The 21,343-nt window shown below is 35.7% G+C and overlaps 1 protein-coding gene across 9 annotated transcripts in view; it reads right to left on the reverse strand.

Moving 5' to 3' along the window:
* Positions 1 to 21,343, reverse strand: part of LOC139975860 (TPR repeat-containing protein DDB_G0287407-like) — a 136,499-nt gene that overhangs the window by 18,258 nt on the left and 96,898 nt on the right. For 5 of the 9 annotated variants that reach the window (XR_011795929.1, XR_011795930.1, XM_071984115.1 and 2 more), the window contains exons 4-9: positions 9,480 to 9,725; positions 8,791 to 8,859; positions 7,120 to 7,226; positions 5,716 to 5,849; positions 2,327 to 2,460; positions 487 to 585 (exon numbers count right to left, since the gene is read on the reverse strand). Coding sequence is in view for 7 of the 9 variants with exons in the window: in XM_071984115.1 (XP_071840216.1) it covers positions 487 to 585; positions 2,327 to 2,460; positions 5,716 to 5,849; positions 7,120 to 7,226; positions 8,791 to 8,859; positions 9,480 to 9,671 (735 nt within the window). In the remaining 2 variants the exon portion in view is untranslated. Of the gene's footprint in view, positions 1 to 486; positions 586 to 2,326; positions 2,461 to 5,715; positions 5,850 to 7,119; positions 7,227 to 8,790; positions 8,860 to 9,479; positions 9,726 to 16,423; positions 16,595 to 20,604; positions 20,853 to 21,343 lie in introns of those variants that run through there. The other 4 variants (XM_071984121.1, XM_071984120.1, XM_071984117.1 and 1 more) reach the window with 4 other exon arrangements.

The following is a 21,343-nucleotide window of genomic DNA, read 5'->3' on the forward strand; positions in this document are numbered from 1 at the left end:
TGGTATGTTGTTGTAATCTCTAAATGTATATTTTCACCAGTCTCTTGCACTGGTCCCATATTGGGGATGTATAGAGAAAGAAACTGAAATTAATAATGGCTTATACCTGTACCTGTAACTTACATTTCCAATCGGATGGCTATTCAATTTACACTTTTAAAAGAGGTTCGATCATCTGTTTGTATAAATCAAATTATACACCAAGTTTATGAAGAGAGAACTAACAAATCTCATACAAAAAAGTTGTTTGTTAACATCCCATTCTGATTTCTGATTCAGAAGGGAAGGGTATTAACAACATGTTCAATGACTGAAAACTGTAAATAAATGTATTAAACATTGATAAGTTACATTGTCTTTTAATTTTCCTGTCCTTCTGCAATATCATATTTCATAAGGATGGATATATGGTAAAGAAATGAACACTTCTTCATAAAAAAAAAGAAACTTGAAGTATTAATAGGAAGCGCCCTATCAAATACTAACCTCTTTACTGAACTGGTCTTGCAGTCCATCCAAGTCTACCTTGCCAGTGTCAGCATCTATACCAGCAAACTTACAGGAGTACTTGAAAACCCTCTCATCCTGTAAACAAGAGGCCAGTCAATGGCATTATATATTGTGAAAACCCTTAATGAACACCTGATTGTGGGGTACATTATAGCATGGCCAATCCCTGGCATTCATAAAACCCTTAATGAACACTTGATTGTGGGGTACGTTAAAGCATGGCCAATCCCTGGCATTGCATTCATAAAACCCTTAATGAACACTTGATTGTGGGGTATGTTATAGCATGGCCAATCCTGGCATGGCATTCATAAAACCCTTAATGAACACTTGATTGTGGGGTATGTTATATGCATGGCCAATCCTGGCATGGCATTCATAAAACCCTTAATGAACACTTGATTGTGGGGTATGTTATAGCATGGCCAATCCCTGGCAGTCATAAAACCCTTAATGAACACTTGATTGTGTGGTATGTTATATGCATGGCCAGTCTTGGCATGGCATTCATAAAACCCTTATTGAACACTTGATTGTAGTGTACATTATAGCATGGCCAATCCCTGGCATTCATAAAACCCTTAATGAACACTTGATTGTGTGGTATGTTATATGCATGGCCAGTCTTGGCATGGCATTCATAAAACCCTTATTGAACACTTGATTGTAGTGTACATTATAGCATGGCCAATCCCTGGCAGTCATAAAACCCTTAATGAACACTTGATTGTGTGGTATGTTATATGCATGGCCAGTCTTGGCATGGCATTCATAAAACCCTTATTGAACACTTGATTGTAGTGTACATTATAGCATGGCCAATCCCTGGCATTCATAAAACCCTTAATGAACACTTGATTGTGGGGTACATTATAGCATGGCCAATCCCTGGCATTCATAAAACCCTTAATGAACACTTGATTGTGGGGTATGTTATAGCATGGCCAATCCATGGCATTCATAAAACCCTTAATGAACACTTGATTGTGTGGTATGTTATATGCATGGCCAGTCTTGGCATGGCATTCATAAAACCCTTATTGAACACTTGATTGTAGTGTACATTATAGCATGGCCAATCCCTGGCATTCATAAAACCCTTAATGAACACTTGATTGTGGGGTACATTATAGCATGGCCAATCCCTGGCATTCATAAAACCCTTAATGAACACTTGATTGTAGTGTACATTATAGCATGGCCAATCCCTGGCATTCACAAAACCCTTAATGAACACTTGATTGTGGGGTGCGTTATAGCATGGCCAATCCTGGCATGGCATTCATAAAACCCTTAATGAACACTTGATTGTGGGGTGCATTATAGCATGGCCAATCCATGGCATTCATAAACACCTTTAATGAACACTTGCTTGTAGGGGCATATATTAAATTCACATGCTTCATTCAGGAACTAAAGTATGCATAGATAAATACCACAATTTGTTGGTATGGAGATTTTGTTTACATTTATCACCACTAAAATGATTCATTTGACCTTTGACCTCGGTCACCATGGTACCCACATACGTTGATATTAATTGACATAACCCAATATATACCTGACAAGGGTGCAAGTCAATTCAATGTGTCCCCATTGCTATTGCAGTTAAAAACATTGTTGTTTGCATTTTAACAATCACAAGGGACCAATTCACATATAACATACATGCAAAAGGTAATGTCCACGACTTGGCCCCCCCCCTTCCACCTTTCTTCAGACCCCTTCCAAAAATGAAAATCACTGGTTATGCTATTTTTAGAGCCTAACCATGCTTTCTTATAATTGTGTTCCAAAAATGAAAAGTTACACTCACTGGAAATCTAGAATGCAGCATCTCCTTAAGCATTTTAGTCTTCTCAGAAGCGATTGGATTGATATCAACGAAATCTTTCTTGTAACTCTCTGGCAATGTTTCCAGGAAAGATTCATCTCGGATTGCAAACAAAGCTTTGTGAGAAGAATAAAACAAAGAAAACATTTGAAACACATCCACACACCCATTCGAGAAAGCTAAATGGCTCAGGGCATAGACGATCATTCATCAAATTGGCAGTGTTATCTCCTGTCGGATTGTGGGTAATCACTTTGGTAATTGTTAAAGTCTGCCCAGAAATGATCTTTTTGAATACTATGAACACCATTTGGGAAGTCAATTGGCTTAGTCTTCAGACTACAGTTCTATGGCGGGCCATCAGTCTCAAATCATGGGAGATCGACTTATACCGATTTAAATCGACATATACCAGTTTCCTTCGACATATACCAGTTTCCTTCGACTTATACCAGTTTCATTCTACATATCATCGATTTAAATCGACATATGCCAGTTTCATTCTACATATCATCGATTTAAATCGACATATACCAGTTTCATTCTACATATCATCGATTTATTTTACTTATCATCGATTTAAATCGATGATAAGTAAAATAAATCGATGATATGTCAAAGTAAACTGGTATATGTCGATTTAAATCGATGATATGTAGAATGAAACTGGTATATGTCAATTTAAATCGACATATATATCATCGATTTATTCTACATATCATCGATTTATTTTACTTATCATCGATTTAAATCGATGATAAGTAAAATAAATCCATGATATGTCGAAGTAAACTGGTATATGTCGATTTAAATCGATGATATGTAGAATGAAACTGGTATATGTCAATTTAAATCGACATATATATCATCGATTTATTCTACATATCATCGATTTATTTTACTTATCATCGATTTAAATCGATGATAAGTAAAATAAATCGATGATATGTCGAAGTAAACTGGTATATGTCGATTTAAATCGATGATATGTAGAATGAAACTGGTATATGTCAATTTAAATCGACATATATATCATCGATTTATTCTACATATCATCGATTTATTTTACTTATCATCGATTTAAATCGATGATAAGTAAAATAAATCGATGATATGTCGAAGTAAACTGGTATATGTCGATTTAAATCGATGATATGTAGAATGAAACTGGTATATGTCAATTTAAATCGACATATCATCGATTTATTCTACATATCATCGATTTATTTTACTTATCATCGATTTAAATCGATGATAAGTAAAATAAATCGATGATATGTCCATTTAAATCGACATCTACCAGTTTAAATCGATGATATGTCGAATTAAATCGGTAGAAGTCAATTTCCGTGGACTTATACCAGTTTCTAGCGTCTCAAATTGACATATACCTATTTAAATCGACATATCATCGATTTAGCTCATTAACATATTCCAAATCCCGATTTCGGTGATGATTGACATGTGGAGATACATCACGTGTAGTCACCTGACAAGGCGGGCGAATAATTGAAAATAAACACGAGCACAGTGGAATGTATGATTTGAGCTTGAATACTGTAATTGTTAAACCCCATGGGTATATACTTAGCTACATTAAAACGTAACCTTACAGTAGGCCTCACTGCAGATCAATATCATCTTTGTTTATGGTGTAACTGGAGTAGGTAATTGCATCTGTGTACGTACTGTGGGCCTATTCAGTTGCATGTGTAAGTTCCTATACTATAGCGCCACGTGTTCGAGTAGACAAGCCCAGTTTGCATTGAGATAATTGCACGTCATTGACATATCAGTTATATCAGCCTTATTGTTACACCGAAATCTTTTTGCAAGTAATTGTTCATAATTACCATTGACATATAACCATGATGAACACCCTTGCTAGCTTCGTAATTTTGGAACTATTAAATTACTTGCCCGCCTTGTCAGGTGACTACACGTGATGTATCTCCACATGTCAATCATCACCGAAGTCGGGATTTGGAATATGTTAATGAGCTAAATCGATGATATGTCGATTTAAATAGGTATATGTCAATTTGAGACGCTAGAAACTGGTATAAGTCCACGGAAATTGGCTTCTACCGATTTAATTTGACATATCATCGATTTAAACTGGTAGATGTCGATTTAAATGGACATATCATCGATTTATTTTACATATCATCGATTTAAATCGATGATAAGTAAAATAAATCGATGATATGTAGAATAAATCGATGATATGTCGATTTAAATTGACATATACCAGTTTCATTCTACATATCATTGATTTAAATCGACATATACCAGTTTCCTTCGACATATCATCGATTTATTTTACTTATCATCGATTTAAATCGATGATAAGTAAAATAAATCGATGATATGTAGAATAAATCGATGATATGTCGATTTAAATTACCAGTTTCATTCTACATATCATCGATTTAAATCGACATATACCAGTTTCCCTCGACATATCATCGATTTATTTTACTTATCATCGATTTAAATCGATGATAAGTAAAATAAATCGATGATATGTAGAATGAAACTGGTATATGTCGATTTAAATCGATGAAATGTCGAAGTAAACTGGTATATGTCGATTTAAATCGATGATAAGTAAAATAAATCGATGATATGTCGAGGGAAACTGGTATATGTCGATTTAAATCGGTATAAGTCGATCTCCCATGATTTGAGACTGATGGCCCGCCATACAGTTCAGGTGTACATGAAATGCACAGTGCTACCTCATTTTGGATTGCACGATAACTTTGGTAATGGTTACCTTCTGCCCAGAGAACAAGTCTTTTTACGATTCTAAAAATATCCACATACCCATTTGGGGAAGCTAAATGGCCTGTAGACTGTACACCATGAACATGTTACCTCATTTAAGATTTATTCAATCTTTAAATCATATATCGATAGGTTGCTCCTAGATGAAAAACCCCCTCACTTATCTGGCCAAAGCTCAAATCCACAACCTTACCATACTATGCCTGATATTTATCTAATGCCACTACTACATGTGCTGCTTGAATAACTCATTGAATAGGACCATATGCATCATAAAAATTGCCCCGACATTTAGTTAGGCCTGGTGAATCTGCTGTGCAATAGTTGTAAAGCTGTAGGGTTTGTTTCAAGGAGAACACATGAAAACAAAGTAAAAACTGGCTTTCATTTGATAGTTAACATTTGCTATGATCCTAATTAGTGCATTAAGTTGACTATATACTTTGTGCCCAATTTCATCTCGACATGCTAAAAAAAAATCTTAATAAATTGTAAATGTAGCAAGATCAAACAACGAATGGAGAACGTTTCAAAAATATTTTCATAAATAGTTTATAAATGGCAAGAAGACTTGCACTTACAGTTTGGGTTGTCTTTTCGGTAGGCTCCGTGCATAATCTCCATTTCAGTGACAGACAGACCGAATATCCATCTGTAATCCTTAACTAATCCCCTCGGAACTTCACTGAGCCCTGGGATCCAGCCACATCTCTCACTAAGATGAAAAGGCAAAAATACAAACTAAATTACCTATCAGGCATAGCAAACTCTAGTCACCTCAAAACGAAGGAAAAGAACTACACCGCTTAGAATCTAAACTTTTTATCTTAATTGGGAGATTTTATGCTTCCACTGTTTCTTCATAAACTACACAGGAAATTGAGCACATTTAGTATTTGAATCATTCACAGTTTTGTGTTAAGTAATAATTTTCTTTATAGTTTTGGTAGAAAATTGGTATTGGCAAAATGTTTTTGCTAGAAATGAAGTGTTTAACAATTGATAGCTATAAAAACTGTCCTTCTGCCACAAAATTTTGAAATGAAAACAGACAAAGGTAAATACTATTTATAGTGGCACTATGACAGCACACACAGACAAAATGGCAACTACTTAACATGACTTTTAAATCATGATATCTCTCAAATAGGCCAAGATATTTCTGTTTGTGGGGGTTTTACATCGTAAACATCTATAATATATATCCATTCATCATATATGATAGATAGAGGTGACGTCTCAGTTTGCCTGAATTCCTCTAAATCTTGAGTTTGATAACCAATTCTCGGCAATTTGAACAAAAATGCAGATCGTTACAAAACTAAAAAGGATTGCACAAGATCCAGCCAAAACACCTTCATAGAGCTTTTCAGTGATGGAGACTTACTGTAATGAATCTGCTTCATTTGTAACAAGGTTGCCTCCCAAGATCCTTTTTCACATTAGTATTTATCACACGAGGTAACAAAATCATCAATTCAGAGAAAAAATTCAACATTTGTTTTATTCAAAGGAACTAATATTGACAATTTGAGTTAACAAACTGCATTTAAATGTTTAGTAGCACTGCTATACCAGAATCACAGCAATAAGTTGCTTTAATCTTCTTGTACAACACAGGTACTGTATCATGTTCATTGACTCTATATTCTACCAACAGTCTTACTTTCCACTTGATAATGGTGTGCTACTGAACATCCATTATACACAGTACTGTCCTACAATTCAATATTTATTTATATTTTCTCACATTTTAACGATGCAGTATTTAGCACATTAATTATAAACAAAGCATCATCAGCAACTTTCGATTCGCACAGTTCTCTTAATTTTGTACAGGACTTGTATTTAGGAGGTGACACAGTTGGGAATCCTATTCCTGACAAACATTTCTTTGCCCGTTTAAAGAAAAATGATCACATCCTTATCCATGTTCTTGCATCCTTTACTCTTTAATTCACTTGAAATATGAAGAGCGTCTTTACCTTGTCATGTTCAGAAAGAAAGGCATAATGTTGTCAGCGTAACATCGGTCCAGTTCTCCCAGACAAGTACGGAGTGTGTTTTCGGTTGTGGTATCCTTGGGAACACCCTGGGAAAGTCAAAGAGTCAAAGAGCCAAGCATGAGACAAAATTAATATGAATCTAGGCCTTTAATATTGACACTTTGAGGATGGGTTTTTATTTTTCTTTCACTGCATTGAACAACCAGAAAATGAAAACGTTTAGTGGTTACGATGCCTAAACATATCCATAGTGTGGTAAGCCACATATATTAATATTCATGAACTTTTGCAGACCAAATAAAGATTATCTAGTGAGTAATGTTGCAATGGAAAGAAAGGTGTCAGGAATTAGTTATCACATTGACAAAGAATCAACCATTTCATTCACTGGTAAGGATTTTACAGTATAGAATTTGTATTCCAACTCCTATGTGAAAAGTACTGTAGACACATAGATTGTATGAATAATAGGAAATTTTCTGTTACCAATTTTGAGTTTGCAAATCCCATTAACGATTTTTTATTATAGACTGAGAGCTATACATGACATTGTTTAAAATGCACTGTGAAATATTTGGACAAGCTACAAGTCATCTAGTATAAATGAGAAACCAAATTGCCAATCTGAGACCAATTGAGCCCATTTTTTCCACCATTCAAGATAACCTGTTGACCCCTTAAAGCTCAGAAGATGAATCTGGATAACAGCCACTTGGGTGTGTTTAATGCAATACTACTGTACATATAAACTTTCCTTGAACATTCTTGGATGACTGCATATGTTCTTTTTAAGACTTATAGAGTCCTTCACAAAACTTAACTGAATTTGACCAAAATATATGTTCTCCAAAAGACATACTACTGGAGAATGGAGAAAACACAAAGAAAAAAACAATGTGTATGACATACAGTAGTAGTGCATTATTAGCATAGCAGACCAGTCTACATTAGGTCAGCAGAATATCAATTGAATTGTCAGTTGCATTGCATACCCTCTGAATATTTTCACTTTCACTAAACTTTCATTCTTGCCAGCAAATCACTTGGAAAACGAGGACTGACATGCAACTTAGGCAAACAACAAGGAAAAGATTCCAAATGAAAGTAAAATATCATGTTAATTATGAATCCATTGTTCCTCCCACAAACTGACAAGAGATTTATCATCACAGATCATGGTAATGCCAAAAATGATCTGCAATGCAGAAGGAAAATAAATTTATGAACTGTTGAACAATAATCATGTTCATCTCAACTGTAAATTGCAAAGCATACTGGCTCTTCAAACATCTGCTGCATCAATGTCGCAGTCCTAAGCATTGAGTGCTGAGATTTTTTTGGCACCCGATTAATTGATAAATAACAGATTTACTTGACATCTTGAATAGCAAAGTTAGTATAAGACTTCTGAGCCAGCATACTGATAGAATTCATTCTTTCTGGGAATTAAGTCTAACTTGGCGACACAGATCCAACAAAATATATAAAAATGCACTAGCCACTTAAGTGCAACTACAAGTTTGAGATAGTACAATAGCTTTGAACTTTCTACTTGTTCACATCCCTGTAAATGGCCCTTAAAAAGTCTAGCTTTACAAACCACCACCAATTTAAGGTTCTTGAATTAAACTTTATAAAAGTTAATCTTACCCATCGAAGATCGCAGTCAACTAAATGAAGTCTCCTCTTTGCACACCATGCTCGTAAGTCGGGAAAGACCTGTCAAAATGATGAGAAGGAAAGAACATATTTTGAATTCTGTTGCACCAATCTTACCTGAAGAGGTCTTCTATTATTCCATATCTTCTCTTATCCCATTTATGTACAATGATAACTGTAGTATCACACTAACATTCTCTCCAGTATTCTTTGATAGCTCAGATTGTTTTCCACTGTCATGAATAAAGCCTAGCACATCATACCACAACATACAGTATTAACCACCTACTGTATACAGACACCTATCAAAATCCAACTTTTGCCTAACAAATTTTAAGTAAAAAAATAGATCATTTTTGCCCTCTGAAGGTGTTTTTGTCTGAACACATATTCACTCCTAGTGATACTCAGTCTTCAAAATTCTGTCACCGTTTCTTCAGCCTGTATTTCTAGTTGGTTCCTTGGGTTGATGGAATTCCCCTTATCCTATGGGCTTTGACTGTCAGTACAACTGCAGTGTACTCTGACATAATTGTACTATCAATGATCACTGAGTACAGTATGTACAGAAGGCCATTAAGATGGCAATAAAATAGCAATTGGAACGGAATACATGTTGCTGGGTCTTTCCCGCACATATATTACTCATCACTGTCGAGTTCAAAACATAGAAGCTTTACCTCTTTCACTAAAAGTTCTCTCTCTGCATGAAAGTCCCTGAAAGTTGACGAGACAAAGACCCTGACTGTTTTCCATCCCGATCGTTTGATGACAGGTTTCTGTTTGAGTTTATGGACCTCTATTGTCTTTTCAGCACTGTCCCACTGTTGCATTACCTCATACTGGCAGCTACGGGATGCCCCGCAACCCATCTTTCAAGGTTGGAATTGGTTGTTTAGACTCTCAAAGTGACATTCAAGCGGCTGCTATAAAGGAAACCAATGCATACTGAGGAGTTAGACAAGCTGAGAACTCTGAGTGTGAAATTATTGTCAGCACTGTTTACATATGTATACATGTTAAGGGGGATGCACACACAACAATCATCTTTGGCGTGTATGACAAAGATGTTTGTGAAGAACAAGTCTCTCACACAGCTAAGAAAAGTCTTGTTCCCTTTAGGAGATATGTAATTTAAAGGATGCGCTGTTCCTTTGAGGGACTCATCACCAGGCTGGATCTAACACGGTTGCTAGGGCTTCAAATTAAATTTCTATTTTTGTCAGAGGGTTGTGAATGTATACAAATTATTTACCCTAAGTTACAGTAGAGGTGAAATACATGGAACACATACTAATGTTTACCTTAGGCTCAGCTCATCACTTTTAGGCCTAACTTAGGCTAGGGCATAACAAGTCATATTGACCTAAGCCATGGTCTACCTCTAACCAGGCCTTGACAAATACGGTCACCAACTAACCATTGGTGAGAAGAATTTAGCTTTGGCAAATAGAAAATGCACTACGCTCGACAGTTTAGCAAGTGACTCATGGACTAGTCAAACCCCAGTAAAAACATCAGCAAGACTATTGTTACAAACATTTCACAGAATGACGAAAGTACCCAAGTGAACTTTTAGTTTAAGTTTAATTTGTTAACTGATTTATTTGTAAATGACTAATCTCAATGGGAGTTCTGTGTAAAATGGTTCCCTATCTGCACATGCATTATGCATAGGAATATTTCATACAGTGCGGAGGTTGGTCAAAAATTTCACTGAGCGATTATATACAAACAGCGAAAACATCATAAGGCAACAAGTTATTGGCAACTGATTGAACTTACGAAGTATATATGTAATGGTTTCTAAAGGCATTCATAAACATATTGTGTTCATATCGCCTGTTCAGTTTGACACCAATTCAAAAAATTTGTTGAACATTGATATCATGATGTCTTGGTTAAATGCACAGGCAACACGCAGTCAAGTATAGTGGCCCAAGTAGACTACTAACAATGAACATGTGGTATACCCCCATTTGAAGTTAAAATATAAGAGCATCTGATTACTAATATATATTTATAAAACTTGAACAAGTTGTATCCACTATATTCCGAGGACATTAAAATTCATAAGTTAATAACACAAGACCTCTTTAGAGTTGATATGCAAAAGTCAAATTCACAATATGATTATCTATAATTTTGGTAAAGCATCTTCACTGACAAAGCATGGAACTGCAGATTTGATTGCTTCACTGTGCCATACACTAATAACGGTTAGATGGTATTAGGTTCATAAAATATTTCTTGTCAGAATACCAATCCACTTAAGGTGGCCAAACACCTCTCAAATTATTTCTTGAGGCATTTTCTACATGCCATTGGTCACAATTTGCAAATATATACAACAATTTAAGGAGTTCTGAGACAAGTCTGCTTTTATCGCTGCCATGATTTTTGCAAAGAGTTTTCAGATTTTCACTCTACACAGATTGCTAGTGAAAGTCTTTGCTTTGTCCACCTTAGATATTCATTGTGCAAAAGATCGCTTTGATTTAGGCAGTGTAATGGAGTAACAGTGACATGTGCAACTTTCTACAGATAAAACTAAAGGACATGAATAATTGGGAAAATGTACAGTTGCTAATCTAGTATTGGCTCAAAGGTGTAGTGAGATACTGTATAGGCTTAGGACTCACACACCCCTAGCTATACATGCCTATTTCTATGCCGAGAGGAACCCTTATACAACAGAAGCCAAGCTACAGTACCCTTGAAGGTATTTTTGCCAATGTTTTACATTGTTCATCACATACTTTTGGTTGAAATAGTTCAAATTTCACACTGCACAGAAATACATCTTTTTAATGTGCAAATATGCACCATGTATATGGGTCATTCCATATCAAATCACCAGATTTTGGGGTATGTTGTAGTTCGACATTTTTGAAAAATTCCCAAATTTATTGTATGAGTGGACCACCATAAAATAAGCATATTCTGAAAATTTCAGTTGCATTGCGTTACAATTGGCCGATTTATCACACTTTGAAATTCCGCAATTTGTCGCCACCATCGCAATTTGGCATTTTCTTGACTTTTGAGGTCTCATTTCTCAGCAATTACACATTCTACTACCTTTCTATTACAGATGCCTATAGAGTCTTACCCATAGAACAGGAAAATAAAAAATTAGGCTACAAAAATATTGTCTTGTGGAGTTAGGTCAACTTAAAAGTGTCAAAATATTTAATTTTTGTACTTTTCACTAAAAAATGTGCTATTTTTAGTGATGAATTGCTCCTAAACCATTGCTTCAGGGTACTTGATTCTTTCAGAGGTTATTATGTCTAGTACAAACATTACAAAATAATGATTACAATGCTTTCCTAGAATATGTTTGCAAGTTGTGCAACTCTAAAGTTGCTATTTCATGCTGTGATTCAGCATGAGGTAGGGGTTTTGATGCCAATTTTTTACCAAAGTAACCATGTTAGAGGTGTCAGGGTTTATAATTTATTAATAAGTATAAAGTTCTTACACATTAACAAATTTCAGGGTCTAGCTGTTCTCAATATTAATTTATGAAGTTGTTAAGTTGCTCCGATGTACAAAAGAGGTCGTTTTTGACGGCCAATAACTCAAAACGCGTCAAATTAAAAAAAATTGATAATTTTTTCTGGAAGAGATATAGTACCAACCTGTTTGTACAAAAAATTTCAGGAGGGTGTTTTGCCTTATTTTGAAATGAAAAATCCTCAAAGTTTGGGATTTTTGGTTCCTTGCTTTAGCAAAAGGAACCTATGCAGTCAGGTTGGCGTGTGTGTGTGTGTGTGTGTGTCTGTGTGTGCATCTGTGACACTTTCTAGGGTACGCTCTATCTCAATAAGGGAAAGTTGGATTGAGGCCAAACTTGGACTATAGATCCGCCATATGGAGAAGGTGTGCCCTATTGTTTTTGGTGCCCACAAAGGTCACCAAAGGTCAGTTATGGTCCAAAAACCGAACATATTAAAACTGCAATAACTCCCAGTGCCAATGTGCGACAAGGTTGATATTTTGGGAAAAGTTGTGAACTGGTTAGGGGAACATTTTCAAACTTAACGGTCATGTGATCCGAGGTCACCAAAGGTCAATGAATGATAAAAAACTAGTATTTTTGCGATAACTTGAGAACGAAATGTCCGTTAGGGTTGGGAGTTGGTTCAATGTTATCCAATTGTCGACCCGCATCTGGGTGACCCTTGACCTCAATTTGATCTCTGGTGACCTTTACGTGTTTTGGGGGATTTTTACAGTTTTGATGCTATTTTCAGATGTCAAAGGTACCTTCTGATCATAAATGTCAATGGGTTGACCCCGTGTGACCTTTATGTGCGAAGTTATATGGGGTCAAAGTTTTTCGGTCGGAGTTAGGATGGTTGTACAGACTTTTCGTTTTGTTTTTCGGAATCAGGAGATTAAACTACATCTGAAACCAAGGTCAAAAGGTCAAAGGTCACATTAGAAAAAATGTGCTTATTTTGGGAGGAAACAAGCAAAAAAGAAAATGTTTGGTTTTGATGCTAGATTTGGATATCAAAGGTACCTTCCGATCAAAAATGTCAATTGGTTGACACCCGTGTGACCTTCGTGTGCGAAGTTATACGAGGTCAAAGTTAATTTTCAGACATTTAATGCAACAACTCCCAGTTCCAAGGTGTGAAATGGTTGATATTTTTGGACAAGTTGCAAATGGTATAGGGAAATATTTTCAAACTTAACGGTCATGTGACCCGAGGTCACCAAAGGTCAATTAATGTCAAAAAACTAGTATTTTGGGGGTAGAAAATGGGCAAAAAAAAAATGTTTGAATTTTTATAGTTTGATGCTCTAATTTAGGTCTCATCAATCAAAAATGTCAATAAGTTGACCCAAGGTGACCTTTGTATGTTAAGTTATATGAGGTCAAAGTTAATTTTCAGACATTTAGTGTAATAACTCCCAGTGCCAAGGTGTTACACAGTTGATATTTTGAGACAAGTTGCAAATGGTATAGGGGAATATTTTCAAACTTAACGGTCATGTGATCCGAGGTCACCAAAGGTCAATTAATGATAAAAAACTAGTATATTTGCGATAACTTGAGAACAAATTGTCCATTAGAGTTGGGAGTTGCTTCAATGAAATGCAATTGTCGACCCGCATCTGGGTGACCCTTGACCTCAATTTGACCTCTGGTGACCTTTTTAGTGTTTTGTGGAATTTTACAGTTTCGATGCTATTTTCAGATGTTAAAGGTAGCTTCTGATCATAAACGTCAATAGGTTGACCCCCGTGTGACCTTCGTGTGCGAAGTTATATGAGGTCAAAGTTAATTTTCTGACATTTAATGCAATAACTCCCAGTTCCAAGGTGTGACAAGGTTGATATTTTTGGAGTAGTTGCAAATGGTATAGGGGAATATTTTCAAACTTAACAGTTATGTGATCCGAGGTCACCAAAGGTCAATTAATGAAAAAACTAGTATTTTTGCAATAACTTGAGAACAAATTGTCCGTTAGAGTTGGGAGTTGCTTTAATGAAATGCAATTGTCGACCCGCATCTGGGTGACCCTTGACCTCAATTTGACCTCTGGTGACCTTTTCGTGTTTTGTGGATTTTTTACAGTTTCGATGCTATTTTCAGATGTTAAAGGTAGCTTCTGATCATAAATGTCAATAGGTTGACCCCTGTGTGACCTTCGTGTGCGAAGTTATATGAGGTCAAAGTTAATTTTCAGACATTTAATGCAATAACTCCCAGTTCCAAGGTGTGACAAGGTTGATATATTTGGAGTAGTTGCAAATGGTATAGGGGAATATTTTCAAACTTAACGGTCATGTGATACAAGGTCACAAAAGGTCAGCTAATGTTAAAAAAGTAGTATTATGGGGGGAGAAAATGGGCAAAGAAAAAATGTTTGAATTTTTACAGTCATGCTCTATTTAGGTCTCACCGATCAAAAATGTCAATTGGTTGACCTCCGGGTGACCTTTGTGTGTGAAGTTACATACAAGTTCAAAGTTAATTTTGTGACATTTAATGCAATTAAATCTCAATGCCAAGGTGTGACATGGTTGATATTTTGGGACAAGTTGTGAATGGGGTGGTGGAACATTTTGAAACTTAAAGGTCATGTCATCTGAGGTCACCATTGTTATCATATCTGTTGACACGCTTGTAGGTCTCTTATATTTCTTACATTTTCGACGCCATATTTAGATCTCAAAAGTGGCTTTTAATAAAAAATCCGGTCACATTTTGTGATCACAAAAGTGTTGGCTATAGTGTTGGTTACTTTATGGGAACATGTAGGACCACAATTACTTGGACTATTTCAGCCCAATCTTGCTTGATAATATTATGTGTATTGTCATATACCCCAAGCAAGGAACCACAGTGCCCTTGGGCTCTTGTTACAAAAACGTTTTTGCCTGTTTTGATGTTCCATGAGTTTTGACCCTGGGTATTGTACTGTACTTCAAGGTCATTCAGTTCAATACTGTGCAGTTTTTAATTTCATATAACAAAATACTATTTGCAATGTACTTGTCTGCTCCTGGTTGAATTCATTTAATTAGAAGACTTATAAAATGAATTTCAACCAGTACACACATATGCATGTACAGTGTGTACAGTACATACACTGTACTGAGTGTATATGTACAGAGTGCCATGATGGCCAGAAGACTATGTTTAAACTAACACTAATATAGACACTGTACATATACAATTGGTTGAATTAGAAGACTTTACTATAGAATTAATTTCAACCAGTACATAGATGTATGTACAGTACAAAACTGTACTGGGTGTACATGTACAGTGTGTTAGTGTTGTTTTAACATAGTCTTCTGGCACTCATGGCACTCCGTACATATACACTCAGTACAGTGTATGTACTGATGTAGATGTTGTAGATTTGTACTAAAAAATAATATTTACAACAAGTAATTTTCAACAAAGTGGCTATTCTTACGACTAGTCGAAAGAATAATTTATAAATACGCTTGCGCAGTTGCTTTAACGTGGCTATTTTTACGACTAGGAGTACTATTTTTACGACTAGGAGTACTATTTTTACGACTAGGAGTAACAATAATTTCCGGTTAGGGTTAAGTTTAGGGTTAGGGTTACCCCTACTACATGCACAGTTGCTTTATTTACTTTACTGTGCTTGAAATTCGCCGATGTCGTAAGAATAGCTTATAAATAATTGTTACGACTAGTCGTTAGAATAGCCACGGCCAATTGTCAAAGCCTGCTGCTCGTCTAATCCTAGGCTGAACAGAAACTGCAACTTGCAAGTGTCTAGGGCCTGTCGTCTAACTTAGTAACTAACACACATGTGAATTACTGCACTTAAGTTAGGTAGGCCTAACAATTAGATTAGACTATGGCAAATCAAAGTTGCACATGATCGTAATACAGCCTAGTCTAGAAGGCTACTTTATGTAGGTTAGACCGAGCCTTACTTACTTCGGCGTAATATATTAGTCTACGGTAGCCTAAACGTAAATAACATAGTAAGACTAGCCTAACGTTAGCTCTAGCCTAGGAAAAGTAGGATCATATTATACTTATCAGTAGGCGAGCATAAGTTTAGACCTTGGGATTTCAACTATATAAATATTCAGAGTTGCTTGCAGTGTTCATTACCAAGATATCAAAATCTTTCGTGGTATTTCAATTTGGAACATGAATTGCGGTACTGATGGAATTGTACACAATCTTTGTAAGCGCACGTTAATCACGATAATACTAATGATGTCATCAACGTAAACTTGGATTGGTTGCTACGGGAAGCGGTGTACTCGTGTGTAGTCAAGTGTATGGTACTAATATACACTGAAGTGAAACAGTCCACCGCCGTCAACTTAGTAGCTCGCGGCCCACACATTTATACAGGCGCAACAAGACTTTCTCGGGGAAAGCGAAATTGAGATAATAAATATACCGTTCAGAGGAGGTGACTATAAGTTGTCTTTGAGAACTTTTGGTCAAATGGAGGTTGATTAGATGCAGAATGGTGCTATTTTTTAACCTTACGTATGAAAGATGAAGAATTTTCAACTTACGCCGTGGGCCGAAGTAGGAAAAGTGATCTACAAATTAACTTTCGTTGCAAAGTCACGGTATCTACATGAAACCCATTATATTTTATTAGCAATATGTATTATTTTCCAAAATCAGTTGTTCCCAAGCGTCAATATTGCACATGAATGTTTTTTATGCCAAAATGGCGGCAATTTCCCCATACATATCGTGCACAAAATAGAATAGGCCACAAATACCATAAAATTGATCAGAAGGAGAATCTACCTTGATGTTGAGGTTCCGCCGGCTATTTTGAACATATGTACCATGATAATTTGTTTTTTGGGGGAGGGGAATCTACCCAAGGTCATAAAGCACTAAAAACAGAATAGAGGGCGCTGTCCATTTCAGTATATCAGAGCATTGCATACTGCTATGCGAAAAATTATAACTAAAATTACTTCGCGATGCTTTTTATTGTAATTACATGGAAGATCTATCATAACTTCTGGTCATGTGCCAAACATCATTCTCAATTAGGTTGTTCGTCATAAACATGTTCATGTCATAAAATGTACATTAGGGATTTCTTGCATTATTCTGTCTGCTGATAGGAGGGGGACCAGTTCCTTCCCCCTTGATTGTATTATGGGGGATTTAACCCCTATACAATACCCCAAAGAGTATAAGTGATTGCGCACCTGTCGCAAATATCCTGAACGGACTGAATGACAGCATTAGGACAATATCATATGAAACTACTCATGGTATATTTGGATTGAGGATAATTCTTTTCGCGTGAATGTTGTTATCCGTAATTACATTTGTCACTGACAACACTGGCCTTGCCTGTATCTTAATTTGCGTCTTTGTTACTTGAAAACGCATGGTAATAATAATAAAAACAAAGAAAAGTGGGTGATCTAAACGTAGGAATTCTTGGTCTAACCCCGGCCCACAGACAACTCATTACAATTTCACACACACTGACACACGCATACACCGACACACATTAATATATACATAAATATAAATATATATATATACATACATATACATATATATATAGGCCTATATATATATATATAGGCCTATATATATATATACATATATATATATATACATACATACATACATACATATATATATGGTCAATTCCATGGTGACTCGCGTGACATTTTTACTCAAATTCCTCTCTATTTGATATCATTTAACAAATAAAGAAATTACCTGGGAGAAAAGCATTAATGTAGCAGTGAATGTACGCCTTAATGCTTACAACAGTAGAGAAAAAATATTTATACCTCAAGTATTGGGGGTGATATTGGCGAAAAACTAAATGTGACTCGCGTGACAGTTACTATTAGCAAAAATCAGAATGCACACACAAATGTTCGATTTCTTATGTCTTATTGAAATTTTTCCAATCACTTTTTATAATCATACCGAAGTTGAAAAATACCTCTACCTCAATTGCTATGCAACTTTGAAAAAAAGTTGTAACGCATGAAAATAACGATGAAGATGTATTGTGACTCGCGTGACAAGAAAACGTGACTCGCGTGACAAGTTCACTTTTCGGATAGTTCTAGACCAAATGCAGTAGTGAATTGAAGGTACAGATCTTGCATAGTGAAATATAACATTCATTGGTCTAGAAAGTGTCCAAAAGGTACTTCCCTTGGGAATGTCCAGATAATATTAATGTCCCCGAGTTACCTTCATGACTGCAGACAGTAGGTAATATACTGTACGGGTAGTACAGTTGTTCAGGCAATATATTTTGTCAATTAATATTTATAACAATATTTAGTCTGTTGAAGTCACTCATTTGAAAGTTATAGAAGAAACAGATCTATCAAAATGTGATTCAAATTACCATTCTCATTTGTCATATTTGAATAAACCAAAAGTGTAATATTTGAGAAGATACATTCGCTCATAGGATTTTGTGATAATTGAGCAGTTAAGACCTTAAGGTTGTCAAGTCATAGCACATGGCATTGCCAGATACAAATATAGATTATGTTTTAGTATAATACTAAAAAATCAATGACATGTGCTAACTTTCCAAATGTGGTGATAAATAGGCATTATATCGCGAATAAATATTCATGATTTTAAATTCTGATATTTCAAATGAAATTATGATGATTAGTTGCATTATGTGTGCCCATATTATTCAAGTTGCCTAATTAAAGGGGAATGCATATATGATATCTTTAATCAGTGATTCATTCATCAAACTAGATAACATCCCTGTAATTTTCACACAGTAAATAGGTAGAAACACTATCTTGATTTGACGTGACTCGCGTGACGTGACTCGCGTGACATTCCTAAAGGGTGATTTTCTGCAAAATTTGAATATCTTCTGAAAAGGAAAATTCAGTAATCCTTTTGGTATCTATGTGAAGACTTGATATTCATTATTTTGGAGTAAAACTATTGTGCAGGCAAGGAGAAAAAAAAAAAAAAACAGTCAATTTTGTGACTCCGTAACAGTAAATCGAGAGTGTTTACTGTTTTCTATTTACCACTGTTGTCTAATGCCTTGATGTCAAAATAAAATTGAAGTTATTAAGTGAGCACTATGCTATAGCAAATATAATTAGTCCAACACACAGTAAATAGGTAGAAACACTATCTTGATTTGACGTGACTCGCGTGACGTGACTCGCGTGACATTCATAAAGGGTGATTTTCCGCAAAATTTGAATATCTTCTGGAAAGGAAAATTCAGTAATCCTGTTGGTACCTATGTGAAGACTTGATATTCATGATTTGGAGTAAAACTATTGTGCAGGCAAGGAGAAAAAAAACAAAAACAGTAAATTTTGTGACTCGCGTGACAGTAAATCGAGGGTGTTTTCAAATCACCACTATTGTCTAATGCCTTGATGTCGAAAAAAAATTGAAGCTATTAAGTGAGCACTATGCCATAGCAAATATAATTAGTCCAAAAAACTGATAATATCTATGATTACTATGTACAAATCTGCACAAAATGAAATTTCACTGTATTTTTCATAATTTAGTTACAACGGGAACCATTTGTTATAACCGACCTCATAATCAAACAAATGATGTTTCGGGGGTGAAAAAATTATTTTTAGTAACTACAAGTATTCTATTTATTGGAAACTGGTACAATTTTAATGTACAATGATTTTAAATTTTTTGGTATGATGTTGACCTTATCATGGAATTGACCATATGATATATATGAGTACTTGGTATTTATGCTTATACTGAGTCAAGAAGGCAAGGTATGTTTCTGATTACTTATACGGTTAAGGATAATTGAATAAAATTAAATACCGTACGATTTATAGATTTGTAGTCTGTGGAGATACGAGGTGATGGAGGGGGGGGGGGGTCATGGTAAGTCTAAAGTCATCTTAAGTATACATTTAATTTAGTAGGCAAGTGATACAATATATAATACATAGCCTATTATGTAAATTCACAGACCAATAGATAGTTTAAGTCCTTAGGCCTACTTATTCCAATAAACGTTTTGGAACTATTTGTTTGTTTGTATACATTGTACGGTATAGCACGCCTTACAACAGACAGACCGGCGTAGTTGTATAAAACTGAGACGGTACCGTATACTAGATACTTTAATATCATTGTGTGAAGTTGAAAAGGTGGAGGCAATGTATATTCCTACACCCCTGGATCCGCGTAAAATCCCTGACTTGACGCCCCCCCCCAACTGACCATGGAGGTGGGTGCATGTACCCCCCCCCCCCCACCCAACCACCCCACGCCACCTCAGTATTGTTCTCGCCACTGACCTGGATAGAGTATGGTGATTAGGCGGTAAGTGTGTTGCAGGAGGTGAGAACCTTGATTATCAATGTAATCAACAGCCAGAGATAAATGATAGCTACCAGTATCACGTGGTTTCAAATTTAGGATGGAGAAGGTAAAGATGAACGCATGTAACTGAGATTTCCGCAGGTAGCTCTGATGATCCACTTGGAATAAATAACGGTTCACGGTATGATTTTCATGCAACCAGAGCATTCCGCTGTACACAAAAGTAACTCGAGAAGAGTGTTTATTGGCAGCCGTCTCAGTGAAATTTAATTCCAATCTAAATACATGATGTACATGACGTAGATAAGAAAGAAATACTTGGAAACGAAAAGAAGCATCCAACATCGGTATAACAGTTCGTTGTCTGCAAGTTTAATCCATTTTGACAATTATGGCCACAACCAATAACATTTGAATATGCTATGCAACTCACTGCTATGAATAAGAAAAGTAAAGGTGAGTTGGAACCCATTGTGCAAGAAGAAAACTTCTTCAAGTAAGGTGAACTGACGTTAGTATATAAGTCCTTGTCCAGACATCGTTAAATCATATAAATATTCGATTAGACGCTTTAACGAGTGAGCAAACAAAATGTTGTTCTTCAGAGTACCATTCACAACAGAGTATCTATAAATGTAATATGACCAATCTTGAATGTAGACGCATGCGTACATATGAAAGACAATGACAGAGAAACCGCGATGCATTAATGTA

Source organism: Apostichopus japonicus, chromosome 11 (genome assembly GCF_037975245.1).
Source record: "Apostichopus japonicus isolate 1M-3 chromosome 11, ASM3797524v1, whole genome shotgun sequence".
Classification (NCBI taxonomy): Eukaryota; Metazoa; Echinodermata; class Holothuroidea; order Aspidochirotida; family Stichopodidae; genus Apostichopus; species Apostichopus japonicus.